Source organism: Pseudorca crassidens, chromosome 12, assembly GCF_039906515.1.
Source record: "Pseudorca crassidens isolate mPseCra1 chromosome 12, mPseCra1.hap1, whole genome shotgun sequence".
Taxonomy (NCBI): Eukaryota; Metazoa; Chordata; class Mammalia; order Artiodactyla; family Delphinidae; genus Pseudorca; species Pseudorca crassidens.
This window is the reverse complement of record NC_090307.1, coordinates 27,232,182-27,245,314: the sequence shown is the minus strand read 5'-3', so window position 1 is coordinate 27,245,314 and position 13,133 is coordinate 27,232,182. Positions and strand designations below refer to the sequence as shown.

Here is a 13,133-nt window from a genome sequence, read left to right as displayed (position 1 = left end):
GATAGATTCCCAGGGAAGGAAGTGCCCAGAGCCCACAGGGGAAGGGAAGATGGAGACCTAGTGGGGGAGAGACAGAGGAAAGGGGTGCTGGAGGGGAGAAATCAGCTCTAGGTTAGGAAACCTTTCTGCTCCAGGGCCAGGTTGTCGAGGGGGTTGCTGTCATCTCCCCCACCCTCCTCATCCTCGCTTGGCGGCAGCACATAGGACTCATCCACTGGCAACAGCTCCCTGGACAGCTGGCCGTCATCCTCCTCCACTGCCAGCCAGCGCTGGCACGGAAAGTAGTACCTGTGGGGACAGGGGGTGAGGAGAATTGAGGGATGTCTCTTTGGAAAGGTGTCATGAAACAGTAGTCATGGGCTGAGGAACGAGAGGCCATCATGGGGCCCAAATGCTCCCCTGTCTTCCCCCGCACCCCCAGCATTGCCCTCCCATCCTACCTAGCCTGGGAGTCACCCCATTAGTCACTTGGCTAGAGTAGACAACAAACATGGGATGTGGTTTCCATACAGCCCCACTGAAAATGGCTGGGTAACAGTGCCTGGAGCACAGCAAACCCTCAATCAGGGTCCTATTGGAGGAATCTAGAGGAAAAGGGGCTTCTGGGGACTGTTCCAGCCTTTTCTAGAATCAACCTGTTAGCCAGAGCCACTTTGGCAGAGAATGTTGTACACATAGGAGGGGCTTCATACCCAAGGGCTGAATTAGTGGATTTTAATGGAATGACCCAATTATGCTTCTGGAAGGTGCAAAGAGTATGGCTAAGGAGCTGGCACAGCAGACAGCGGGCATCACCCAGGGAAGGGAGGTCCGAGGTAGACTCCTCAGTGGAGAGGCTGAACCCAGAGCAAGGAAGGCGCCTGGACGGAAGGGAACTAAGGATGGGGGCCGAGAGAGGCAGCAGGGTGCGGGAACTGAGGACTCGCCTCTAGAGCCAGACTGGGGTTGAATCCTGGCTCTGCGGCCTACGGTCATGTGAGTTTGAACAAGTTTCTTTACCTCTTTGTGCGAAGGTTGCCAGATTTAGCCAATAAAATCACAGGACTCCCAGTTAAATTGGAATTTTAGATAAGCAAGTAATAATGTTTCAATGTAAGTATGTCCTATCTAGTATTGGGGACATACTTATACTAAAACATTATCCATTGCTTATCTGACATTCAAATCTAATTGGCCATTCTGCAGTTTATCAGGCAACCCTCTGTAGAATGGGGATGATAGTGCCTACTTCATAGGTGGTTGTGAGAATTTCCCGACTCAAACATTTTTAAGTGCTTCAAAAAACTGCCTGGCTCTCAGTACGCTCTTGGTTAGGAATTTGCTAAAACTATTGTGAAGATGATGATGATTCTTCTTAATGCTTCCTTTCTTCCTCTTCAGTCCATGCCTGGGATCTCTGGAGATTGTGGGCTGGACAGTTCCCACTGGGCCCCTGAGCTTCCAGAACAACTCAGAGGGTTTGGGGATGCAGCCCATCTCTACAGCCCCATCTGCACCCCTTCCCCACCGCTGTCCAGGTGCATAAGATGCATTCAGGGTCTGGTCAAAGTCTGGAGAGGTGGGAGCAGTGTAGGCCCAGGGTCTTGTCCCTGTCTGAGCCCCCCATCCTCCTACAGTCCTTACTGCTTCCCAACGTCAGCATGGTAGAGGGGCAGCGCCAGAGGACGCCACCTTGGCCCAGGGGCTCGGATGGGGCACAGAGGGGCACCTGTGTATTGAGAGATGTGGATTTAACCTTGGGAGATATAAACCAAATTGCTATGACATTAGTGTTTAAGTGAAAAATGTATATCGTTCCACTTCTCTGCCTTTCAAATATATGAGTGGGAAAGTTAAACTTTTACTAATTTATGAATAATAGGCTTTAGTTCTAAATTATGGCCGATTAAGGGAGAGAGACAGAAGTAAGGAAAAGAGTGGGATTGGGGCCGAGGTGGAGTAATGAGAGTATGGGAAGCTGGAGGAGGACAGGGACAGAGGGAGAGAGATGCATAAAGAAAGAGCTGGGGGAGACTGATGCTGGGAGAGAAAAAAGTCAGTAAGAGGGGAAGGCACAAGCCCTCCCACACCCGTGAAGAGCGCACGCGCGGGGAGTCAGAGCCTGGCTTCTTGGCACCACCCCCGTGGTCCCTGAGATACCTGCACCATGAAGTTAAAGGCCCTTAGCACGCCCATGGCTGCAGCCTCCGCAGGCAGGAGAACCAGAGCTGGAGCCAGGATGGGCCTGAGCACTGGATGTTTAGCCTCTATCCTCACAGCAACAACAAGCACTCACAGGAGGTCTAGTGGAGGACTGGGCCTATTGGCCCCTCCCCTTCCTCCCACAGGAATAAATCCTGCTCAGGCAAGTCTGCAGAGGGGAGTAGGTAGGGATTTTTCAGAAGCAAAGGGGAAGAGAGGCATGCAGGTGTTCTGGCCAGGTATGCCCACCACTCCACTTAAGCAAGGGCAATGGAAGGAAGACCCAGGGGTTGGGTCAGCAGGAGGTTTAAACTGAGCGTTGGAACAAAGCTCGGGGCCACTAAAAGTACGAGTTTCACTTGAAAGTTAAACTGGAATGAGTGGATTGCAAAACTGAACGCTGTAAAATGTATTTAATGTGTTCCCATTTTGTGCATAAAGGCTGGAGCACATCAAGTATGTCAACTGGTGGTACTGGAAGAGCGGCATAGCAACAGTGGGTCTGGAATTCCAGAACTCTGGGTTTGTGCCTCTGCTCTTCCCCTTACACTCTCTGTGGCTGCTGGGCCCCGAGTTTCATCACCAAGAAGGCCTCTGCGGGATGTGAGCAGAGGAGGGACGTGGCCTAAAGGCTGGATGGCTGTAGACACTAGGAGGGCCTGGGTGAAGCAGAGGCACCAGCCAGGAGGCTCTGACCAGGGGGTGCTGAAGATGGGGAGAGGGGGTCTGGCTGAGCTTTTCTGACACAGTGGCGATGGATTGGGGGTGGGGCATGAGCGGCAAAGGGGAGTCAGGGTGGAGTCACTTTGCATGGAGACATGTGACTGGGTCCAGAGGCAGCTGAGGGATGAGGTCAGTGTTCGTTTACCCTTCTGGCTGCAAAGGCCTTATTCCTGAGCTAATAAAGGTCATGGGAGGCCACAGGCACTGTCGGGGAAGACGGTGTCTCTTCGAGAGAGAGAGCAGATTTGCTGCTCTAATTTTTCTTTCTCTGAACGGCCATTTTTTTTTAATTTGAATTCTATTTTATTTATTTATTTTTTATATAGCAGGTTCTTATTACTTATCTATTTTATACATATTAGTGTATATATGTCAGTCCCAATCTCCCAGTTCATCGCACCACCACCACCCCACCCCACCCCCACGCAGCTTCCCCCCCTTGGTGTCCAGATGTTTGTTCTCTACATCTGTGTCTCTATTTCTGCCTTGCAAACTGGTTCATCTGTACCATTTTTCTAGATTCCACATATGTATTAATATATGATATTTGTTTTTCTCTTTCTGACTTACTTCACTCTCTGTGACAATCTCTAGGTCCATCCACATCTCTACAAATGACCCAATTTCGTTCCATTTTATGGCTGAGTAACATTCCATTGTATATATGTACCACATCTTCTTTATCCATTTGTCTGCCGATGGGCATTTAGGTTGCTTCCATGACCTGGCTATGGTAAATAGTGCTGCAATGAACATTGTTGTGCATGTGCATGTTGAATTATTGTATTCTCTGGGTATATGCCCAGTAGTGGGATTGCTGGTTCATATGGTAATTCTAATTTTAGTTTTTTAAGGAACCTCCATACTGTTCTCCATAGTGGCTGTATCAATTTACATTCCCACCAACAGTGCAACAGGGTCCCCTTTTCTCCACCCCCTCTCCAGCACTTGTTTGGAGATTTTCTGATGATGCCCATTCTAACTGGTGTGAGGCGATACCTCATTGTAGTTTTGATTTGCATTTCTCTAATAATTAGTGATGTTGAGCATTTTTCATGTGCCTCTTGGCCATCTGTATGTCTTCTTTGGAGAAATATCTATTTAGGTCTTCTGCCCATTTTTTGATTGGGTTGTTTAGTTTTTTTTAATATTGAGCTGCATGAGCTGTTTATATATTTTGGAGATTAATCCTTTGTTTGTTGATTCATTTGCAAATATTTTCTCTCATTCTGAGGGTTGTCTTTTTGTCTTGTTTATAGTTTCCTTTGCTGTGCAAAAGCTTTTAAGTTTCATTAGGTCCCATTTGTTTATTTTGTTTTTATTTCCATTACTCTAGGAGAGGGGTCATAAAAGATCTTGCTGTGATTTATGTCAAGGAGTGTTCTTCCTATGTTTTCCTCTAAGAGTTTTACAGTGTCCAGTCTTACATTTAGGTATTTAATCCATTTTGCATTTATTTTTGTGTATGGTGTTAGGGTGTTTTCTAATTTCATTCTTTTACATGTAGCTGTCCAGTTTTCCCAGCACCACTTTTTTTTTTTAATTTATATTTATTTATTTTTGGCTGTGTTGGGTCTTCATTGCTGCACGCGGCTTTTCTCTAGTTGTGGGGAGTGGGGGCTACTCTTCGTTGCAGTGCAAGGGCTTCTCATGGCAGTGGCTTCTCTTGTTGCAGAGCATGGGCTCTAGGCGCATGAGCTTCAGTTAGTTGTGGCACATGGGCTCAGTAGTTGTGGCTCACGGGCTCTACAGAGCAGGCTCAGTAGTTGTGGTGCACAGGCTTAGTTGCCCTGTGGCACGTGGGATCTTCCCAGACCAGGGTTCGAACCTGTGTCCCCTGCATTGGCAGGAGGATTCTTAACCACTGTGCCACAAGGGAAGTCCCCAGCACCACTTACTGAAGAGACTGTCTTTTCTCCATTGTATATCCTTGCCTCCTTTGTCATAGATTAGTTGACCATAGGTGTGTGGGTTTATCTCTGGGCTTTCTATCCTGTTCCATTGATCTATACTTCTGTTTTTGTTCCAGTACCATATTGTCTTGATTACTGTAGCTTTGTAGGATAGTCTGAAGTCAGGGAATCTGATTCCTCCAGCTCTGTTTTATACCCTCAAGATTGCTTTGGCTATTCGGGGTCTTCCATGTCTCCATACAAATTTTAGGATTTTTTGTTCCAGTTCTGTTCTGTCTGGATGATCTCTCCATTGGTGTAAGTGAGGTGTTAAAGTCCCCCACTATTATTGTGTTACTGTCAATTTCCTCTTGTATAGCTGTTAGCATTTGCCTTATGTATTGAGGTGCTCCTATGTTGGGTGCATATATATTTATAATTGTTATATCTTCTTCTTGGATTGATCTCTTGATCATTACATAGTGTCCTTGTCTTTTGTAACATTCTTTATTTTAAAGTCTATTTTATCTGATATGAGTATTGCTACTCCAGCTTTCTCTTGATTTCCATTTGCATGGAATATCTTTTTCCATCCCCTAACTTTCAGTCCGTATGTGTCCCTAGGTCTGAAATGGGTCTCTTGTAGACAGCATATATGTGGGTCTTGTTTTTGTATCCATTCGGCGAGCCTGTGTCTTTTGGTTGGAGCATTTAATCCATTCACATTTAAGGTAATTATCGATATGTATGTTCCTATTACCATTTTCTTAATTGTTTTGGGTTTGTTTTTGTAAGTCCTTTTCTTCTCTTGTGTTTCCCACTTAGAGAAGTTCTTTTAGCATTTGCTGTAGAGCTGGTTTGGTGGTGCTGAATTCTCTTAACTATTGCTTGTCTGTAAAGCTTTTGATTTCTCTGTCGAACCTGAATGAGATCCTTGCCGTGTAGAGTAGGTTTGGTTGTAGGTTCTTCCCTTCCATCACTTTAAATATGTCATGCCACTCCCTTCTGGCTTGTAGAGTTTCTGCTGAGAAATCAGCTGTTAACCTTATGGGAGTTCCCTTTTATGTTATTTGTTGTTTTTCCCTTGTTGCTTTTAATAATTTTTCTTTGTCTTTAATTTTTGTCAATTTGATTACTATGTGTCTCAGTGTGTTTCTCCTTGGGTTTATCCTGCCTGGGACTCTCTGCACTTCCTGGACTTGGGTGGTTAGTTCCTTTCCCATGGTAGAGAAGTTTTTGAATATACTCTCTTCAAATATTTTCTCGGGTCCTTTCTCTCTCTCTTCTCGTTCTGGGACCACTGTAATGTGAATGTTGTTGCGTTTAATGTTGTCCAGAGGTCTCTTAGGCTGTCTTCATTTCTTTTCATTCTTTTTTCTTTATTCTGTTCCGTGGCAGTGATTTCCACCATTCTGTCTTCCAGGTCACTTATCCGTTCTTCTGCCTCAGGTATTCTGCTATTGATTCCTTCTAGTGTATTTTTCATTTCAGTTATTGTATTGTTCATCTCTGTTTGTTCTTTAATCCTTCTAGGTTTTTGTTAAACATTTCTTGCATCTTCTCGCTCTTTGCCTTCATTCTTTTTCCGAGGTCCTGGATCATCTTCACTATTATTGTTCTGAATTCTTTTTCTGGAAGGTTGCCTATCTCCACTTTATTTAGTTGTTTTTCTGGTGTTTTATCTTGTTCCTTCATCTGATACATAGTCCTCTGCCTTTTCATTTTGTCTGTCTTTCTGTGAATGTGGTTTTTGTTCCACAGGCTGCAGGACTGTGGTTCTTCTTGCTTCTGCTGTCTGCCCTCTGGTGGATGAGGCTATCTAAGAGGCTTGTGCAAGCTTCCTGATGGGAGGGACTGGTGGTGGGTAGAGCTGGGTGTTGCTCTGGTGGGCAGAGTTCAGTAAAACTTTAATAGGCTTGTCTGCTGGTGGGTGGGGCTGAGTTCCCTCCCCGTTGGTTGTTTGGCCTGAGGTGACCCAGCACTGGATCCTACAGCCTCTTTGGTGGGGCTAATGGTGGACTATGGGAAGGCTCACGCCAAGGAGTACTTCCCAGAACTTCTGCTGCCAGTGTCCTTATCCTCATGGTGAGCCACAGCTGCCCCCCTCCTCTGCAGGAGAACCTCCAATACAAGCAGGTAGGTCTGGTTCAGTCTCCTGTGGGGTCACTGCTCCTTCCCCCTGGGTCCTGGTGCACACACTACTTTGTGTGTGCCCTCCATGAGTGGAGTCTCTGTTTCCCCCAGTCCTGTTGAAGTCCTGCAATCAAATCCTGCTAGGCTTCAAAGCCTGATTCTCTTGGAATTCCTCCTCCCATTGCCAGACGCTAAGGTTGGGAAGCCTGATGTGGGGCTAGAACCTTCACTCCAGTTGGTGGACTTCTGTGGTATAATTGTTCTCCAGTTCATAAGTCACCCACCCAGAGGTTATGGGATTTGATTTTATTGTGATTGCACCGCTCCCACCATCTCATTGAGGCTTTGCCTTTGGCTTTGGATGTGGGGTATCTTTTTTGGTGAGTTCCAGTGTCTTCCTGTCGATGATTGTTCAGCAGTTAGTTGTGATTCTTGCAAGAGGGAGTGAGCGCACATCCTTCTACTCCACCATCTTTTACCAGTCTCCCATGATTTTACATCTATCTCCCAGGGCAGGCTTTGCTCAGAGTTGCTCTCTCTACTTGCAAGTGGTTGGAGCTGGCTCAGCACAGAGCCCTTACTGCTGCTTAATACCAAGGAAACAAAGAAAAGAAACTGTACAGCACCAGTGAGAAAGGATGGCGATGGAAGAGGAGGAGATAAGGGGAGCGAGCTCCTGGGGCTAGTTGTGAATCTGAAGCATGGGCCAGCAAACTATTGCCTGTGGGCCAAACCTGGCCCACCTGCTTATGTACATCCCACAAACTAAGCAGAGATTTCACATCTTTAAATGGTTGAAAAAAATCTAAAAACAATAATATTTTGTGAAATGTGAAAATTACTTGCAATTCAAGTTTCAGTGTCTATAAATGAAGTTTTAGTGAAACACAGCCACTTCAGTTCACTCAGCATCATCTATGGCTGTTTTTCTGCAGCAAAGGCAAAGTCGAGCAGTTGTTACAGAGACCAAATGGCCCTGAAAACCTAAAATATTTGCTCTCTGGCCTTTACAGAATAAGTTTGCTTATTTCTAGTCTAGAACATTAAAACAATGTCCTGGAAGTCACTTTGTACATGGAGAGACTTATGGGTTCTAAGTCTGGCCATGGAGATTGGGCCATGGCAAGGACAGAAAACCTGACTTTCTGAAATGATGGAGTCAAGAACTGGATTGGATGTCCTACCAGACTGTCACCTGACAGGGCAAGCAGCTGAGGGGCTGCTCAGGGAGAGGGAAGGGAGGGAGGCAATGCCCACCCAGCCAGCTCCATGGGCCAAACCCACATCCTAGACACCCCACCCCCACCCTCACCCACCACAGCCACACCACCCCCACCCTCACCCGCCACAGCCACCCTACCCCCACCCTCACCCGCCACAGCCACCCTATCCCAACCCTCACCCATCACAGCCACCCCAGTCCCACCCTTTTTTCCATGACTACTTCGTGGCAGGCATGGCCTTCCCTCCCTCCCCTCCAGTCCCACTCACGTGATCTCGTTGTTCATGTCAGTGATGTCTATTCTGTCCAGGAACCAGCCTGCTCTGTTGCCCGAGTTGTCATGGCGAATCCGAATCTTGGTCAGGGGGCCAAGGTCAATGGCGTAGATGGTGAAGGTGTCTGTCTGGGAAGGGTCAGAGTAGCACACTGGGGGGCAGCCCTCCCCACCTCGCCATCAGCTTCACCTTCCCAGGACTTGGGGCAGCCTGAGACCGGCTGTAAGACCCAAAGCATCAGGGGAAGGCGGAATGGAAAATGCAGTCAGTTGTCTGGTGTTCGGTCTACTCTATTGGTTTTTGTTTTTGTTTATTGAGTTATCATTAATATACAAAATTATATTAGTTTCAGGTGTGCAACATAGTGTCTTGATGTTTTTATACATTATGGAATGATCACCACATAAAGACCAGTTACCATCATTGTTACTACATTATTGACTATATTCCTTATGCGTACATTCCATTCCTGTGACTTACTTATTTTATAGCTGGAAGTTTGCAACTCTTAATTCCCTTCACCTGTTGCACTACTGTCTTTACACCTGCACCTGCCAGGGAGGTCTCACTTTCACTGTGTCCTGCAATGTGGAGGCAGGAGTAGGAGGGTGACGAAGGTGACCATAAGAGAGGAGTAGAGGAGAAAACAGGTTGGCTGGGCGCTCCCTGTTGTGTTATGGGGAGTGTGTGTGTGTGTGTGTGTGTGTGTGTGTACGGCCTGTTGCTTGGGTGTGTGCTGAGACCACGTGCTGCGCGTGCACATACATGCATAAACTCCTTCAACCATAAATTTTAATTAAGTACCTACTATAAGCCAAAGTGCAAATCTAAAGTGACTGACAGAATTCGGAGTGTAAGACTTGGATTGCTCACCATTCAGGTGAGAAGAGAGACTGTGTACGATACAAGTATACACATACGCACTGGAGGAAGCAGATGATACCAGGACCCATTGAAATTTTGTATATCCTTCACTTAGGTTTTGCAACATTTGCTTTCTCTCCCACACTCTCTTGCCCTTTCTCTATTTTTTTTCTGAATCATTTGAAAGTATATGGCAGATATCATGATCCTCCACTCAAATTCTTCAACATAGATTTTCTAAGAACAAGGGCATTCTCATATAATCAGAGTACAATGACCAAATTCAGGAAACTTAAAATCAACACACTATTATCTAACATACAGTCCCTATTCAAATTTCATCAGCCGTACCAGTTACACCCTCTATAGCAATTTTCTTCCAATTCGAGCCATCATAGTGGCTATAATTTTTAAATGAAAGTACTGAAACACAGAAATAAATCCTGATTCTCAGGTCATGGGAAGGCAGTGTTGAAGGAAAAAGCAGGGGATATCTGAAATAAATCAAGCAATGAGCCCAGAAGTATTTTTAATGGATTTGGTTTATTTCTGGTTTTCCTCTGTGTTGATAAGGGAATCTGGCTTTGGGATGGGGGCAGAAATGTGAAAGGTGAGATGAGAGACAGTCTAGCCAGAGGATGTAGTAAAATCTCGAAGGACAAGAAGGACAGATGTATTTTCCATGCTTTTCCTACTATACCTAGAAGAGGGAGAGGTATGCATTTCTCTCAATGCTCAAAAGCCTTTGTGGCGTCACTGCCTCAGGATGCAGGTCGGGCTTCTCAGCCTGTCCTTCAAGGCTCTCATGCCCTCACCCCTTAAATTGGTCCCGTCAAGCTTCCCAGAGGCAGCGCCCACCATGGCTTGGCATTAACCACAGCATAGCGAGAAGACCCACTGTCCTCCAACTGGCCTTCCACACTTCCACTCCCACGTCTTTGTCATGCGGTCACATCTTCAGAGAACACCTCTCTCACTGTCATCTTTAGACATGGACACCATAGTCACCCACCACGGCCCAGTTCACATCCCTCCTTCTCACTAAGTTTCCCCCAAAGCACCATCTTACCGTCAGCACTTCCTCCTTGAACCCCTGCCCCACTCACTCAGCACCTGAGCATCTGCTACCTATACTATCTCCAGTTAGTTGCTGTGGGCTTCCTGGCACTGATCCCCACCTGTGCCTTTCTTAGGTCCCCACCACAAAGCGCCGGTGCTTACAGAAGAGGCACTTCCATTCTACCTGGCTGGATTGAACAGAGCACACTGCTGGACACAGCAGTGCTGTGCTAGGTGGAGCTGCCTCAGGAATCACCAGAGGGCTCTCTCCATCTGGGTCCCACCCACCGCCTGGGGTCAGAGAGCCCAAGCCCTACCTGCCCCTGCTCAAACTTGTTGGACTTGTCCGACTTCTTTAGGGGCCGCTCTCCCGTGTCCCCATATTCCTCCCCGTAGATGGTCAGGAAGACATTGGCATCGGTGCCAGCCTTGGGCACACTCCCCGTGATCACCTGGACCTCGTAGGTGTTGGCTGGGGACACAAAACACACAGTGTTGAGGACACCTGGGCCTCGGGGTGGACCTGAGGCTCAACCCCTCTGATCTAGCCAGATGGTGGGAGTAGGAAGGACCTCCGGGTACACCCGCATCTACATTAACCTAGAATTGAACCCGTCCCTCCTCCCTACCCAAGACTTCTCTTTGCCATGAAGCCCAAGAGGCTGAGAGTCCTGGCAAAACTCACAGTCAGCAACCCTCCTACCGATGTCCCCCACGTGGAGTTACAGCGAGTTATACCAGGGCTCCTTCCAAGAGTCTCAGGACAAGGGCAATGCCAACCCCAGCAAAGAACTGTCCGTGGAGGCATTTCAGCAGAGGGCAGGTGAGGAGAGCCATGGGCCCCCCACGTGAGAGGAGAGCTGGGCACCCTCCCCCTCCCTGCCACCCCCCAGGGGACCATCTGACACCTCCTCAGGCTTACGCTCAGGACCCTCTCGGCCTGCGGGCACCAGCTCCACGACAAGTTCATTGTCCTCCTTGCCCCGGGCCAGCCAGCGGTGGGCGTCAAACTTGTACTCCTCGATCACCTCCTGCATCCCGGGTCCGAATTCCTCCTCCTCCTCCTCCTCCTCGGTTTCCTCGTCCTCCTCCTCCGACGAGGACTCCTCCGACGAGGACTCTTCCTCCTCCTCCCCCTCGTCCTCCTCGTCGCTGCCCTTCTTCTTCTTCTTCTTCCTCTGCAGCTTGGCCTTCAGACGCTCCTTTTTGAGCAGCTGCCGCAACTTGTCCTTCTCCTTCTTCCTCCGCGCCTCCTCCTCGGGCGTGAGGTCCTCCTCCCGCACTGCCGTGTGCCGCAGCCACACGGTGTCCACGAACCAGCTGGGGCTGAGGCCCTCGCCCGTGTGGCCGAGCCGGATCTTGAAGACCTGGCCCACGTCCGCCGCCTCCAGCTGCTCAAAGCGCGGGGCAGTGGCTGGGGGTCGGGGGTGGCATCTGCCCCGCCCCCTGAGGAGCCTGGCGCGTCTTGCGCCAGGAGCGTGGGATGAAGAGGCTGGGACCTCTGAGCTCAAAGTTGCCACCGCTCCTCCTCTCGTGCACGCAAGCCTGGTTTCCCTTCCCGCCTCCCCCTCCCCGCAAGCGGGTGTCCTTCTAAACCCCTGTACAGAGGGCAAAGATGGTCTCCCTCCCTCTCTTTCTCTTTCCCCCTTTACACACACACACAGACACACACACACACACACCCCCCCCCCACACACACCCCACACACATCACACTCATTCCTTTTTTTTTTTTTTTGCGGTACGCGGGCCTCTCACTGCTGCGGCCTCTCCCGTCGCGGAGCACAGGCTCTGGACGCGTAGGCTCAGCGGCCATGGCTCACGGGCCCAGCCGCTCCGCGGCATGTGGGATCTTCCCGGACCGGGGCACGAAGCCGTGTCCCCTGCATCGGCAGGCGGACTCTCAACCACTGCGCCACCAGGGAAGCCCTCATTCCTTTTTTTTTTTTAAATTCCATATCTTCATCTTTATTCCCTCACGCAGAATGCCTTCATTCCTTCCTCTACCTCTAAAACCTATTCATTCTCATTCCTGAGCTTTATTATTACTTTATTTTTTTTAGTTTGTGCTTTTCTGTGCTCTCCTTCCGAACATTTTTTTTCAGCATTAATTATGTATAAATTTTGCAAGAAGCAAAAAATAAGTGTTAATTTTTCAAAAAATAGAAGTCTCCCCCAGGCCCCTCCCACACACCAGCGTCTCCTCTCCCTGGGAGCTCAGAGGGGAGAGGGCCCAGAGCTTGGCCCGGCCTGGATGCCCTCTTTGCCCATGAGCTCTGGTGTCTGCACATCAAGTGGGAATTCCTGAGAGCAGGGACTGTTCGTTCTTGCTTTTCTCTCCCACTGGGCCTAGCACGTGTCTGGCTCAAAGGGCAGTGTCCGTGGATTTAGCTTTGCTTCACAGGATCAGGTCCTTGACCTTCGATCTGCCACTCTATTCTGAGCCTCATACTGTGGGGTGGTCTGGCCCCCGCAGAGCTCAGGGGACAGCTCACATGGAGTTCCTGCCGGTCGGGCCACTCTTAGGGCTCCCTGTGCTGATGGGCCCTTGCCTGGGTGTTTGACAATCCTTAAAGCCCAGTCCCACCAGTTCTCTGCTTGTGTGCTGGGGAAACTGAGGCCCAGGGCTGTCCTACGAGTTGTTCAGTGTCCCATAATTGGAGCCCAGGCCTAGATGAGAACTCGGGCCCTCTGACTCCCGGTTCATGAAGCCACAATGCAGCCAAAACCATCTTTGTGAGGAAATTATTAGCCAGAATGGAGCCCAGGGCCCCCAGGAAGAGGA

The 13,133-nt window shown here is 48.7% G+C and overlaps 1 protein-coding gene across 3 annotated transcripts in view; it reads right to left on the bottom strand.

The window, feature by feature from the left end:
* LOXHD1 (lipoxygenase homology PLAT domains 1) overlaps positions 1-13,133 on the bottom strand; it is a 202,709-nt gene that overhangs the window by 87,976 nt on the left and 101,600 nt on the right. For 2 of the 3 annotated variants that reach the window (XM_067699194.1, XM_067699191.1), the window contains 4 exons: positions 11,272-11,740; positions 10,667-10,821; positions 8,421-8,554; positions 122-288 (listed from right to left, as the gene is read on the bottom strand). In XM_067699194.1, coding sequence (XP_067555295.1) covers positions 122-288; positions 8,421-8,554; positions 10,667-10,821; positions 11,272-11,740 — 925 coding nt within the window. Of the gene's footprint in view, positions 1-121; positions 289-8,420; positions 8,555-10,666; positions 11,157-11,271; positions 11,741-13,133 lie in introns of those variants that run through there. The other variant, XM_067699192.1, reaches the window with a different exon arrangement.